This window comes from Coregonus lavaretus (genome assembly GCF_964263955.1).
Source record: "Coregonus lavaretus genome assembly, chromosome: 32".
Classification (NCBI taxonomy): Eukaryota; Metazoa; Chordata; class Actinopteri; order Salmoniformes; family Salmonidae; genus Coregonus; species Coregonus lavaretus.
The window spans coordinates 7,501,905-7,517,449 of NC_140019.1; the positions used below are offsets into that span (position 1 = coordinate 7,501,905).

Genomic DNA, 15,545 nt, shown 5'->3' on the forward strand with positions numbered 1-15,545 from the left:
TGGACACCTGGTTAGTGAGTAAGACACAAGGAATCGTTAGAAATAGTTAAAAGCCACCCACGGAACCACCACAGCCCACGCCAATCCCAACCCAACAACGAGTATACAGTATCAGTTCTCTATGTCTGATAAGTAGTAAGGAGCAGCGGCTCAGAGTATTGTTTCTTCATCCTATGTAACGTATTCTCAGTGAATTTGATGATGTTTTTTCCCCTCTGTTCAGTGAAATTTGTAATTGAAGTTGTTAGGTTTATGTCCCGTCCTACATCCTGAAGTTATCCGGTTCTGAACAATAGATGGTGCTGTTCCTGCAATTAGGTGTTTTTCTTGTGTGGAATCTGTATACTTGGTGTTGGGGTGGGATTGGTGTGGGGTCTTATGTTTCTTAGTGCAGAATCGATTTCAGAACAATCTGAGATGATGGGTGTCATGGCTTGCTTTGCTGCAAAGCCGTCGTGTTCTTTTGTTTTAGCTAGTTCCATAGTATCCCCTTTTTCCATCACTGAAAATAAGCCATGTAATGTCATTTGTAAGATGTCGATAATATAACCTAGTCATTATACACAGTAATAGCCTACACATGATACATAACAGCCTATTCTTGGCACAGAGTAGCCAACATAGTCCCCTGTAGCTCAGTTGGTAGAGCATGGCGCTTGCAACGCCAGGGTTGTGGGTTCGTTTCCCACGGGGGGCCAGTATGAAAATGTATGCACTCACTAACTGTAAGTCGCTCTGGATAAGAGCGTCTGCTAAATGACTAAAATGTAAAATGTACTGTGCAATGACCTAATACAATGACCTTGGCACACAGCGGGAGCACTTATACATCCAGTTGACCGTTATTAAGAAATCATCAATATGATGATTTTGGAAAACACTGTTCAACAAAAGCCAACCTTTCTCATCTTTTGTGTTTACAGTAAGAAAATGCTGTGCGACGTTCTGTTGGTGGCGGGAAACATAGAGGTGCCAGCTCACAAGTTGGTGCTAGCCTCCTGCAGCCCCTACTTCTGTGCCATGTTCACAGGTATTATTACACTTCATATAGTTCAAGGTAAATAGTGTAGTGTATACATTTGTGTGTATAGGTTACATTTGTCATCATTGTAAAAGTAATGGGTCAAGTGAAAAATGTTGTAAAAGTGAGGCCCGCTTTATTGCAACAGTGAGATGATTGGTTTCCTCTTGTCACATAACCTTCTCAAGTGGTTTCTCTCACTGTGTGTGGGGGTGGACAGGGGACATGAGTGAGAGCAAAGCCCAGCAGGTGGAGATCAGGGAAGTGGATGGCCAGACACTTAGGAAGCTGGTGGACTATATCTATACAGCTGAGATTGAAGTAACAGAGGACAACGTTCAGGTGAGCTACAGCTGTACCAAGTTCAACTGCATACAGCATTGGAGTCCATGGATCCTTTCATGTTGCTTTGGTATTCCTTCATTCAAAATTACTGACTTTTTAAGTGGCAGAGAGTTGTCTCCACCTACCCGGGCCTTTCCCTTTCTCCTGTATTGACAGTCTGCTCCTTCCTTGCTGGCGAGGCCAGGGTTTCAGCAGGCAGGGCATTTCCTGTTATTATTAGCTCAGGAAATGTGCATAGAGCGAGGGGAAATCCTCTCAGTGTTTGCAACATGCCTGCTTGGATGTGTGTGTGTGTGTGTGTGTGTGTGTGTGTGTTTTTCAGTATGGCATCCAAGCCAAGTAAGACTGGATCATTTTTCATTGTGTGTGTGTGTGTGGTGCTACAGTACTTTCCGTGTGGGCTCTCTCAGAATGTGTGGGCCACAGCTGCAGAAAACACCCACTATAATAGTCAGCCTGTAGCTCCCTGTTCACACCTAAGGGTAACAGGCAAACAATGAATAATCACAGGACTTTTCAAAGGAGAGCTAAGTGACCTAGTTTCTGTGTGTCTGCACTGCGTGGGGATGTGGGCAAATGGGAGCTCTGGGCTGCATGTTAAAGCACACAATAGTACCAAAAGACTGGCAGGCTGGAGGCTAATAAACCAGAGAAGCCAAATGGCTCCTTTAGAATTGACCACCATGTACCACCAGTACATATTCTTCCAGTTGTCCGGCTATAGTCTGAGAAACAGCCAGGGATGCAGAGTTCTCCTGTAATCCCTGCTGTCCCTGTTTTGGGGTTCTCCCAGTTTAAGCCCTTATCCTAGTAAATATTTGTCTGTTTCCGGCCCTTTGTCCATACTGAGTCTGGCCTCTGTTTCGGTTGGCTTCTACTTTGGGATTAACTCTAACTCTGGAATTAATTTGGAATGAGTCTGCCTCCAATAGATTCTTCAAACCATTCAATAATATTAAAATCCTCTGAGTTTTAATTGAAAACATGGAGATTTGCTTGGCATTAGAAAATCAAGCACAATGAGATTTGTTCCCTGCTGCTGTGTATTCTATTAGTTGTCCTGATGATATAGTGGTCTGTTTCTTTTATGGGGCCTGCACTCTCTTTTCTCTCTCTCCCTTTGTGGGTTGCTTGGATAGTGTCTCCTGCTGTGTGTTCTGATCTACGGTGTGTCTCTGTAGGTACTCCTGCCTGCAGCCAGTCTCCTGCAGCTGATGGACGTGAGGCAGTTGTGCTGTGAGTTCCTGCAGAGCCAGCTGCACCCCACCAACTGTCTGGGCATCCGAGCCTTTGCTGACCTCCACACCTGCACACAGCTCCTCAACCAGTCCCATGCCTATGCTGGTGAGTGGACCCCCACCTCACTTCTAGGATTCACCAGGGAGAAGGTGTGGGAATAGGGGAGGGGATGGAGAAACTGGCCTCTGTCTTGGTCAGATGGCAGTTAAAAAGCATACTGCAGGAAGGGTTGTGACAACCAGAATCTCGATACTCGATTTTCCATGGCAAAAATGAAAACAAGGCACAGACCGAACTCTTTGGATCTTCAAAAACCTGCTTTATGTCAAATATTGTGTGCTATAGCTTGAAAACGAAACAGATGTAACACAGGATGACAACATAATGATGTTTGTTTCCGCTTCAGGTTTTCTTTCCTTACCATACTTCTTTTGAGTATTGTGATACTCGTTTCGTCATAATCCTATACTGCATAAAGTTGGCATTTATGATAGGCTACTTTCTACCACTGTAATCCTTGGGCGGGACACCTAAGCATTTTTCCCGGTCGCCTAAGCCCAAATTGTAATTTATTATAATAATAAATTTTTTGACAATACATTTTCGGGATAGAAAAACGCTTTAAGTGTAAACTCGAATGACAAAAACCAGATATAAAGTATGTAGAAAAAATAATGGCCCTATACATTTTTTAATAATGTAATCTTTGAGAACTATCAATCACCAAAATAAAAGCTTGACAGAGAGAACTGAAAATTCCAAAAACAATGAATTTAGCAGTATTCATTTTGTTATTATGTTTGAGCAGAATAACACAACATTATCCATGGCAGAATATGTAGAATTACAGGAAATGTGCTTTAAAACTGCTAAATTTTCTCTCGACTACATGGCAAAATGTGTAGAATTGCAGGAAATTCGCTTTAAAACTGCAAAATCAATTCTAAGCTCCATGGAGAAATGTGTGGAATTTCAAAAAATTCTCTACAGTGCTAAGATGGGGGGCCTCTAACATTTTCTCAAAGATGTAGCCGTGCCGACAGCCGACCGCGCTCATTGCCATGCCCCCCATCATGCCCACCACCTAAGCCCATTTTTGATCCAGAAAAAACCCTGAGGAAGTTCTTGATTAAGACTACTGTTAGAAGATATTATCCTGGTCCTGTTTTGCATGGACATTCTTCTGCCCAAGCCCAGTATCCCAGCTAGCTGTCAAGACTGAGTATATCAAATTTGACCTTACATTGTGTAGATGTGGTAAACTGCTGGAGCTTGCTGGCCATATGCTGATAACCTTTGCCATTTCTCAGGTGTGTAACGGACTGTGAGAAGCCTAGTTGTATAGCTTAACCATGTGCTTGTGTTTGTTTAACAGAGCAGCATTTCTCCGAGGTGATGCTGGGAGAGGAGTTCATGGGCCTGTCTCTACAGCAGGTGTATAGTCTAATCTCCAGTGACAAACTCACCGTGTCCACAGAGGAGAAGGTAGGCCAGCCACCAGAACACCCCAAACCAACCCCAAACTTCCCTCTGCTTCTGTTCTGTTCAGTCACACACTGCAGGCACCTATCTTATCCTATCCTTTGAAGAGTACCTTACTTCCCATTACTACGCAAGACAAGTGCATTCCAGGAACTCCACTCTCTGTGCTATGAACAAGCTCAATAGAGCTCAGGCTCTCAAGTTCTCTCCTCCTGGTCTTACTCAGATGACACTCACCATAACAACAGACTCCCCATGACTCACTCCTGCTGTAGTAGAGGACAGCCATGTCACAAACGGCCTGGTCCCCGTCCTAGAGTGACTTACCACAGAGGGAGAGAGAGCTGAGCTGCTTGTGCCAGTGCTGACCCACCACTCCAGGCATCATGCTCCACTTGCTAATGTGCTTACAAAGCAAAGCCAACCCACATGTACCGTACCTTGTAAAAGTATTCATCCCCCTTGCCATTTTTCCTATTTTGTTGCATTACAACCTGTAATTTAAATTGATTTTTATTTGGATTTCATGTAATGGACATACACAAAATAGTCCAAATTGGTGAAGTGAAATGAAAAAAATGACTTGTTTCAAAAATCTAAATAAAAAAAAGTCCACCTGTGTGCAATCTTTAAGTGTCACATGATCTGTCACATGATCTCAGTATATAGACACCTGTTCTGAAAGGCCCCAGAGTCTGCAACACCACTAAGCAAGGGTCACCACCAAGCAAGCGGCACCATGAAGACCAAGGAGCTCTCCAAACAGGTCAGGGACAAAGTTGTGGAGAAGTACAGATCAGGGTTGTGTTATAAAAAAATATCAGAAACTTTGAACATCCCACGGAGCACCATTTAAAATCCATTATTAAAAACTGGAAAGAATATGGCACCACAACAAACCTGCCAAGAGAGGGCCGCCCACCAAAACTCACGGACCAGGCAAGGAGGGCATTAATCAGAGAGGCAACAAAGAGACCAAAGATAACCCTGAAGGAGCTCCAAAGCTCCACAGCGGAGATTAGAGTATCTGTCCATAGGACTACTTTAAGCCGTACACTCCACAGAGCTGGCCTTTACGGAAGAGTGGCCAGAAAAAAGCCATTGCTTAAAGAAAAAAATAAGCAAACACGTTTGGTGTTTGCCAAAAGCCATGTGGGAGACTCCCCAAACATATGGAAGAATGTACTCTGGTCAGATGAGACTACAATTGAGCTTTTTGGCCATCAAGGAAAAATATATGTCTGGCGCAAACCCAACACCTCTCATCACCCCGAGAACACCATGTTTTTCATCGGCAGGGACTGGGAAACTGGTCAGAATTTGAAGGAATGATGGATGGTGACCCTAAACATACTGCTAAAGCAACACTTGAGTGGTTTAAGGGGACATCTAAATGTCTTGGAATTGCCTAGTCAAAGCCCAGACCTCATTCCAATTGAGAATCTGTGGTATGACTTAAAGATTGCTGTACACCAGCGGAACCCATCCAACTTGAAGGAGCTGGAGCAGTTTTGCCTTGAAGAATGGGCAAAACTCCCAGTGGCTAGATGTGCCAAGCTTATAGAGACATACCCCAAGAGACTTGCAGCTGTAATTGCTGCAAAAGGTGGCTCTACAAAGTATTGGGGGGGTGAATAGTTATGCAAGCTCAAGTTTTCTGTTTTTTTGTCTTATTTCTTGTTTGTTTCACACAAAACAATATTTTGCATCTTCAAAGTGGTAGGCATGTTGTGTAAATCAAATGATACAACCCCCCCCAAAAAAATCCATTTTAATTCCAGGTTGTAAGGCAACAAAATATGAAAAATGCCAAGGGGGGTGAATACTTTCGCAAGCCACTGTACACACCAACATGACACCAGCCCTGTTTCTAATGTCTCTGCCCCCGTCTCCTGTCTCTCCAATCATGGCTCTGATCCTATCTATCTTCAGGGAATGGAGCAGGTTGGATGAGCTAGAGAGAGAGAGATGGCAGATGGCTGTCTGTCTGTTCAGTTAAAGGAGGGGAGTCACAGCACTGGTTAGATCGAGTTCTTGTCTCCCCCTCCCCCCCGGTAAATTTAATTAACTCTTTGTGTTCTCTCCTCAGGTGTTTGAGGCCATGGTTGCGTGGATAAAGCACAACAAGGAAGCTCGTCTGGAGCACATGCCAAAGCTGATGGAGCACGTTCGTTTGCCACTACTGTCCAGAGATTACCTGGTGCAGGTGGGTTACACTCATCACCACCATTCATCTTGTTTTTTTCACATAGCATTAATAATTAATCAAGCTCCCAAATTATCCAGCATAGAAATCATACTGTGATATGTGAAAACTTGCGTAATTGTTTTATTCCAGACGGTGAACTATATATTGTACATATCGTGCTTGTTTCATGTGGCTCTATTGTGCTCCTGTCTGCACTTTGTGTGTGCTCACTGTGCTGTGTCCCGTGGAGTAGATAGTGGAGGAGGAGGCCTTGATAAAAAACAACAACATCTGCAAGGACTTCCTGATAGAGGCCATGAAGTACCACCTCCTGCCCGCTGATCAGCGCCACCTCATCAAGACTGACCGTACACGCCCACGCACGCCTATCAGCCTGCCCAAGGTCAGACAACACGCATATGCATGCACGCACGCATACACACACACACGTACAGACACACACACCGTCATTTATACCCTGAAACTGTTACATGTAGCTAAATAGGAGCCCTCTTTTGTGTGTGTGTGTGTTAGGTGATGATAGTGGTGGGTGGGCAGGCTCCTAAAGCCATCCGCAGTGTGGAGTGCTATGACTTCCTGGAGGACCGCTGGTACCAGGTTGCTGACCTGCCATCCAGACGCTGTCGAGCAGGTAAACACACTCTGGCCTCTACTACCGCTGAAATCACACACTCCCCTCTGACTTTTCACTTCTGCTGGGGAAACCTAAAAGCCTTTAATGCAGGGCTATTCAACTATTGTATTATGGGGGTCAGAGTTGAAAAAGGTTATTTACAGGGGGGCCAGACATTTTCTACGTGGGATTACTCTTCCTATGACCGGTATAAAACACAATGCACAAACAAAATTATAATCTTATAAAGCACTTTTATTAAAATTAAATGTTGCAAATAGTTAATTTTAAGTAGTTTAAGATTAGCCTAATTCAGTGCATCAAATTGTTAAAAGAATGGACCACATTTGTATTTAAAACTTAAATTATTTTTTACTTTCCTGTTCGTTTTACATACATAGCTTCATCTTTTGTTTTCATTTGCACATAGGAAACCTTTTATGCACAGCATATCTCAGTTGACCAGCATCACATTGTTTTTTATTTTCAATTTTTTTTTTTTACACATTGAAACCTTTTATGCATGGGATATCTCAGTTGACTAGCTTTTGTGGATAATTCTCTCTCCCCCCATCAGTAGAGAACGGGTCCCTATAACAAACTGCACCACCTCTGTGGGGACTTCAACTCATCAAATCTCATTGCAAAGTTAGCTTTCAGTTTATCTAAAAACTTCGACATCACGGGAGTGATCTGTACTGATGAATGAATATAGTTGCGCGTTTTGTTTGGGCTCAAATCAGAGGAGAAAATAACTAATTTATTTTGAAAATAAATCTGTTTTTCAATCATTTAACTGTTTTATCCCTCCCCTGTAGTCCCAAATTAAGTCCATTCAATTGAATGAAGATGTCACTAAAAAACAAACATCTGATACGAACTCCTCATCAATCATTTGCTAGATACAGTGAGGAAAAAAGGATTTAGTCAGCCACCAATTGTGCAAGTTCTCCCACTTAAAAAGATGAGAGAGGCCTGTAATTTTCATCATAGGTACACGTCAACTATGACAGACAAAATGAGAAAAAGAATCCAGAAAATCACATTGTAGGATTTTTAATGAATTTATTTGCAAATTATGGTGGAAAATAAGTATTTGGTCAATAACAAAAGTTTCTCAATACTTTGTTATATACCCTTTGTTGGCAATGACACAGGTCAAACGTTTTCTGTAAGTCTTCACAAGGTTTTCACACACTGTTGCTGGTATTTTGGCCCATTCCTCCATGCAGATCTCCTCTAGAGCAGTGATGTTTTGGGGCTGTCGCTGGGCAACACGGACTTTCAACTCCCTCCAAAGATTTTCTATGGGGTTGAGATCTGGAGACTGGCTAGGCCACTCCAGGACCTTGAAATGCTTCTTACGAAGCCACTCCTTCGTTGCCCGGGCAGTGTGTTTGGGATCATTGTCATGCTGAAAGACCCAGCCACGTTTTATCTTCAATGCCCTTGCTGATGGAAGGAGGTTTTCACTCAAAATCTCACGATACATGGCCCCATTCATTCTTTCCTTTACACGGATCAGTCGTCCTGGTCCCTTTGCAGAAAAACAGCCCCAAAGCATGATGTTTCCACCCCCATGCTTCACAGTAGGTATGGTGTTCTTTGGATGCAACTCAGCATTCTTTGTCCTCCAAACACGACGAGTTGAGTTTTTACCAAAAAGTTCTATTTTGGTTTCATCTGACCATATGACATTCTCCCAATCCTCTTCTGGATCATCCAAATGCACTCTAGCAAACTTCAGACGGGCCTGGACATGTACTGGCTTAAGCAGGGGGACACGTCCGGCACTGCAGGATTTGAGTCCCTGGCGGCATAGTGTGTTACTGATGGTAGGCTTTGTTACTTTGGTCCCAGCTCTCTGCAGGTCATTCACTAGGTCCCCCCGTGTGGTTCTGGGATTTTTGCTCACCGTTCTTGTGATCATTTTGACCCCACGGGGTGAGATCTTGCGTGGAGCCCCAGATCGAGGGAGATTATCAGTGGTCTTGTATGTCTTCCATTTCCTAATAATTGCTCCCACAGTTAATTTCTTCAAACCAAGCTGCTTACCTATTGCAGATTCAGTCTTCCCAGCCTGGTGCAGGTCTACAATTTTGTTTCTAGTGTCCTTTGACAGCTCTTTGGTCTTGGCCATAGTGGAGTTTGGAGTGTGACTGTTTGAGGTTGTGGACAGGTGTCTTTTATACTGATAACAAGTTCAAACAGGTGCCATTAATACAGGTAACGAGTGGAGGACAGAGGAGCCTCTTAAAGAAGAAGTTACAGGTCTGTGAGAGCCAGAAATCTTGCTTGTTTGTAGGTGACCAAATACTTATTTTCCACCATAATTTGCAAATAAATTCCTAAAAAATCCTACAATGTGATTTTCTGGATTTTATTTCCTCAATTTGTCTGTCATAGTTGACGTGTACCTATGATGAAAATTACAGGCCTCTCTCATCTTTTTAAGTGGGAGAACTTGCACAATTGGTGGCTGACTAAATACTTTTTATCCCCACTGTATGTGTTGGCTTTCTTGTGGCAGCAATCATGGAGAAAAGCAAATCTCCTCCCTAAGCTCACATAGGCTGCACTCTTGAGAGTATTATTACCCTTTGATGCAAGAAACCACTTTTTCCCCCACAGTAGAGCGAAACGTTGATAGTGTTAACTAAAGGGGAAAACTGTAGAATGTTGAGTGAAGTTCAATCTCGTGCTTCTCTGCGCAGACTCATATTTCTTCTGCGCAGCAGTCCGAGGGGAGCTGAGCGTGTGCCCGCAGCTTAGAGGGAACATTGGCCATAACTGAGTCCATAGTGTTTTTTAACTCACTGCTGATTTAAGCGCAAAGCACGTTCTGGTGTATCAGGCAGTGTAGTGATCTCATCTGCTGTGAAAGAGCCAATAGGCGGGCAGACAGACCCTGTTCCCCTGTCAGCAGTTCTGATTGGCTGTAACTGGTATGTTGGGTGATATTGACTGACAGCACTTAATGGGCAGGACTACAGGAAAACAAAGGTTACGTATGTAATCAAGGTTATGTGAGCTATTGGATCACTCCAATATGGTATCCTTCCGCTCAGATTAGTCCCGTAGTGCTGTAGTGCTGCGGCTGACCCCCTTAAACAGCTGCCACCACACTACTCCCACCTTGTGTCCTTTTCGAGACGCCGTAGATCACCGACGAGGATTAGAGTGATCCAATATCTCACATAACCGTGGTTACATACGTAACCTTCGTTATGTAGCACTATATTGGATCACTCCAAATGGTATCACAATACCAGATTAATCGGTGAACTAGGCATGGCCAGACGAGCAAAATCCCATAGGACTGAGCTCAGGGCAGTCATGGTTGCTGTGTCCCTCCATCCCCCTCCAGGGAAGTGGAGGCAACACCCAACACGTCCGTCCCGACCTGGTTGCGGCAGCAACATCGACTCGATAGTACCTAGAAAAAGTGCTAGATGCCCAACTGGCCGAGGCGCAAATTTCATCAAGGGGAACTCCTCGGAGCAGGGCCCACGATGTAGCTACTCCACTAGTAGAATGCGCCACCACAGCAGATGGCAAAGGCCAGCCGGCCAGCTGATATGCTGCAGTAATAGTGTCCACGATCCAATGTGAGAGTCTCTGTTTCGATAGGCTCTTCCCCAGAACTCTCTGACCATAACACACAAACAGCTGATCCGACTGTCGTATTGCCTTAGTCCATGTAACGTAAGTGTCTAGTGCCCTCACCGGGCACAGCACACTTGGGGAAAAACCCAGCCCACTCGCAGCCATGGGAGGTGCGTATGCGGACAAATGTAAGGACCGGTTCACATGTCTGTAAGACAGGACCTTCGGCAAGAAAGAGGGGTTAGGCTGGTGGATAATATTCCCCTTGTCTGCACCCATTCGGAAACATTCAGCACTCACTGAAAGAGCATGAAGTTCACTAACCCTCTTAGTAAAGGTAATAGCCAACAGGAATGCCACCTTCATTGATAGGTGCTTCAAAGATGCTAACCCCAGGTGCTCGAAGGGTGGCCTAGCAAGTGCTGACAGCACCAATTCATGGTCCCAGTTTGACACCGAACGGGCCTTCGATGGACGCAGACGCCTAACTTCCTTCATAAACTTGGAGAGCAAGGGGTGGCCACCCATGGGTCCCTCCGGGCCATCGTCATGGCATGCCGAAATTGCGGCCAAATACACTCTCAAAGTAGATGCTGCTCGGCCCGCATCAAGCAGTGATTGTAAAAAGTGTAAAAACGTTTGTACATCACACGACTCGAGGGCAACATTATGAGCCTCCCACCAAGTACAGAATATGCCCCACCGCATTTGATATGACGCGTTGGTGGAGGAAGCACTGACGTTCTGCAACGTGTTCACCACATTGTCCCATTTATGCCTCTCAGGGGCCAAGCCCTTGCTGGAGGCGGTGTGAGTCTGGATGCCAGAGCGTTCCCCGAGCCTGAGAGAGCAGGTCGGGTCTCAGCGGCAGCTGCAATGGGGTCCCAGAGAGGAGGGACAACAGGAGGCTGAACCATGGTCGTCTCGGCCAATATGGGGCTATCAGGAGCAGCCTTTGGCCCTTCAAACTGACTCTCTAGCGTAGCTGTGATCAGGGGAAATGGTGGGAACGCATAAAGTGTCGTTGCAGGCCAATCGTGAGCGACGGCATCCAAACCCAGAGGGCCTGGAGCGTCCGACATCGAGAACCAGCTGGGACAATAACTGTTTTCCTGAGATATAAAAAAGTCCACCTGCGCTCTCCCGAACCTTTCCCACAGCTGTAACGCCACCTGAGGGTGTAGACTCCTGTCCCCTTCCAGCAGGCCATTTCTCGAAAGCATGTCCGCTGCCTGGTTCAAGACCCCGGGGATGTGCGCTGCCCACAGTGATGCTAAGCGGGTCTGAGACCACAGCAAGAGTTCCCGAGCCATTTTGTGGAGGTGCCGTGATCTCAGTCACCCCTGGCGATTGATATACGCCACTACCGTGGCGTTGTCTGGTCTGACCAGGTCATGCTTCCCCTCTAAGTAGGGCAGGAACTGTTGGAGTGCCAGGCGAACCGCCCTGAGCTCCAGCACATTGATGTACTTGCCACTTCATGGGGGGCTCCAGCATCGGCTCGCTGCCATGCCTCTGAACATTGCCCCCCCCCCCCCAACCTGCTAGCGAGGCATCGGCGCACACTAGCTCCCTGCAGTGCTCTGTTCAGTATCACTCCCTCCAACAGGAAGGAGTGAGAGTGCCATTTCATCAGAGTCCTCACTCATGCATTTGTCACCGATAGCTGACGATGTCTGTGTTGTCTCTGGTGTAGATGAGAGTTGAACCATCGATGGAAAATTGTATGTTTGTGCTTTTCTAATTACCAATTTCTGTGATCTATGTTTGTGCTTTTCTAATAACCAATTTCTGTGTTCATGTAAGTGACTAATTGAACGAATCCTCACTATCAGTATCTGCAATTTAGCAGTACGCCTAGACCCTTGTTTTGAGAATGAAAGATATCTCAGTTTCAAGGTCTCATCTTAGAGAGAAGAAGCCTTGTGAGGTATTGGTCTGTAACATGTATGAACCAGTATTGGTCGGTCACATGAATGAAGCAAACGTTAATGATGAATGAATTATGAATGATGAATAAGCTAAATCATGCAAATATAACTTGTCTGCAGTATATAACAGAACTAATGGGACTGCCCTGGTAGAGCTCACTTCAGACTAGTACTTTATGCATCTAAGTTTGACTGTGACCTCTCCAGCATGCTGTTAATAAACAATGATTCATTTAAGATTGACTTCGAGTGCCCCTGTGTAGAATTTCCACGACAGTACGCATCCTTCAGGTCAAGCGTGGTGAACCATTGGCTGCTCGAGACTGCCTGCAACACCCGCGCTAGCGAGAGCATCTTGAACTTGAGCTCCTTTAAACATTTGTTGAGGCTGCGCAGGTCCAGGATCGGCCGAAAGCTGCCGTCCTTTTTCGGAACTATGAAATACGTGGAGTAGAACCCACTTAACCGTTCTAGCGGCTCTATCTTCCTGATTGCGTCCTTGCTCAGGAGCGAGACTATCTCCAACCGGAGCGCCTCCTTCCTCACCCCATCTGCCACGAGGTGACCCAGATGCCCCTGTAGGAGGGCTGTAGGCATTAGAACTGGAGTTTGTATCCCCTCAGGACTGTGCCCAGTACCCAGGGAGACTCCACCTGCCTCTCCCAGTTTGCCCTTTGGGCCTGGGAGAGACGGCCGAGGCCGACCGCCAGCAACTCAGAAGGGCTGCCAGGGCCCATCCTTCTTAGCCGCGTGCCGATGCTTGTAAGGGTGGTCACGATGCCTGCCCTTGTGCTGTCGGGGTGTAAAACGCCGGTTCCCATTTCCCTGCCCCTGCTGTCTCGGCGGGGAGGAGGGTGGCCAAGACGTTGCTGGAACGCCCTCGGGACATCCTGCCCTGTCTTCCAGCTCTTCCGAGGGGCGGCGGCGGTAGGGCGTTGTCAAGAACTCCTGCAAAGTCTCTCTGTTTTTGCGCAGTTTTATAGTCTGCTGGATGATGTTGTTGACCCCTGGCCCAAAGGTGGAACCTGCCGTGAAGGGGAGCTCCAAGAATGTTTTCTGAACTGGCGGTGGCAGTTTAGACTGTGCCAGCCTGAAGCCAAAGCCTTGCCGTTGGAACCTACCATGTCTGTCTGGAGCGTCGTGAGCAGCCTTGACACCTCTGTGGCCTCCTTAAGCTCGTCACGACCCCCTGGGAGGCGAGGGACCAGCAGGGCGAGGTAGGATTGCAGCATCATAGCCGCATTTATGAGGCGCCGAAAGTGCTTTGCAGCTGTTCGCTTACTCTTTCAGGTCCTGGTTTGAGGCGAGGCACCTTGCCAATGGTCTCCTTGTCAGGGAGGATCATGGCAGCCACCATGTCATCCATCACCAAATAGTGGTCTAGCCCCAAGGACTCTGCATCCATTAGGAGAGTCCACGGCCTGGTCTGGTTGTCGCAATCGAATCGACCTTCCATCTTGCTCCTAATGGAGAGCCAAAGCGAACTTGGGGCAGATGGGGATAAGGAGCTGCTCAGATGGTGCTTCTTCCAGCTTGATATCAAGGGTGGTAGCCACTCTCGCTAAAAGCTCCCATGTTGTGTCTGTCACCACCAGGGTTGCCTCCGTAACGGTGCTCCCAGCTACAGATGGCGCTGAAGCACTGTCACCCAACTCATCTCCAGCGTGGAGAGAGAGGGCGTGGTCGCCGTCATCATCCCCCCGTAAAGCGTCCACTTCCTCCCGCAGGCTTTTCGCCTGACATTCGAGGCGGATCAACTCCTCAGCCATACTAAGTTTGGAGGGGGGCCCCCAAAGAGGCCGAAAGGGTGCTGCCGCGACGACGCATCACCCCAGAGGGGGGAATATGGTCATCAGATGGGGAGGACTGTACTGTGGCTCTCATCCCTTCCAGGCGTGCTAAGCGCACGCGTTCTCCAAAGGTGGCGGAGGCCAAACAACTATTGGGTTCTCTAATCGCTCTCCGTGCGTGATCTAACCCAAGACAGGTCATGCAGGCAGAGTGTGCATCCCCCGTAGGCAGGGGTACCCTGCATCTCTGACAATGAAACACCATAATAGTTATGTAGTTTCTCTGTGAAAGTGAAGCCAACAGTGTGATATTACAATGTGTCTATAGTATACACTTTGCAATACTGTAATAGTCAGATACTACAGACCTACAGTACCAGCCTTAGTGTATGAGACTATCTGAAGGAGAGGAGACGTGAACGGGGTGTGAACTGCCTGATCGTGGGAGGAGGGCCAGAGCACGTGAACTCACACACACGTTAGCTCGACCTTTGCTTATACAGTGCATTGGAAAGTATTCAGACACCTTCTCCTTTTCCACATTTTGTTACATTACAGCCTTATTCTAAAATTGATGAAATAATTTTTTTGCCTCATCAATCTACACACAATATCCCATAATGACAACGCGAAAACAGGTTTTTAGAATTTAGAGACTCTTCCTAGAGCTGGCCGCCCGGCCAAACTGAGCAATTGGGGGAGAAGGGCCTTGGTCAGGGAGGTGACCAAGCCCGATGGTCACTCTGACAGAGCGCCAGAGTTCCTCTGTGGAGATGGGAGAACCTTCCAGAAGGACAACCATCCCTACAGCACTCCACCAATCAGGCCTTTATGGTAGAGTGGCCAGACGGAAGCCACTCCTCAGTAAACGGCACATGACAGCCTGCTTGGAGTTTTCCAAAAGGCACTTAAAGGACTCTCAGACCATGAGAAACAAGATTCTCTGGTCTGATGAAACCAAGATTGAGCTCTTTGGCCTGAATGCCAAGTGTCACGTCTGGAGGAAACCTGGCACCATCCCTACGGTGAAGCATGGTGGTGGCAGCATCATGCTGTGGGGATATTCTTCAGCGGCAGGGACTGGGAGACTAGTCAGGATCGAGGGGAAAAATGAACGAAGCAAAGTACAGAGAGATCCTTGATGAAAACCTGCTCCAGAGCGCTCAGGACCTCAGACTGGGGTGTAGGTTCACCTTCCAACAGGACAACAACCCTAAGCACACAGCCAAGACAACGCAGGAGTGGCTTCGGGACCAGTCTCTGAATGTCCTTGAGTGGCCCAGCCAGAGCCCGGACATGAACCCGATCG

At 46.7% G+C, this 15,545-nt stretch overlaps 1 protein-coding gene across 1 annotated transcript in view; it reads left to right on the forward strand.

Moving 5' to 3' along the window:
• LOC311107802 (kelch-like protein 3) overlaps positions 1-15,545 on the forward strand; it is a 31,704-nt gene that overhangs the window by 2,026 nt on the left and 14,133 nt on the right. The window contains exons 3-9 of the mRNA XM_084150354.1: positions 924-1,030; positions 1,242-1,363; positions 2,548-2,710; positions 3,981-4,090; positions 6,177-6,293; positions 6,529-6,678; positions 6,810-6,927. Coding sequence (XP_084006480.1) covers positions 924-1,030; positions 1,242-1,363; positions 2,548-2,710; positions 3,981-4,090; positions 6,177-6,293; positions 6,529-6,678; positions 6,810-6,927 — 887 coding nt within the window. The remainder of the gene's footprint in view (positions 1-923; positions 1,031-1,241; positions 1,364-2,547; positions 2,711-3,980; positions 4,091-6,176; positions 6,294-6,528; positions 6,679-6,809; positions 6,928-15,545) is intronic.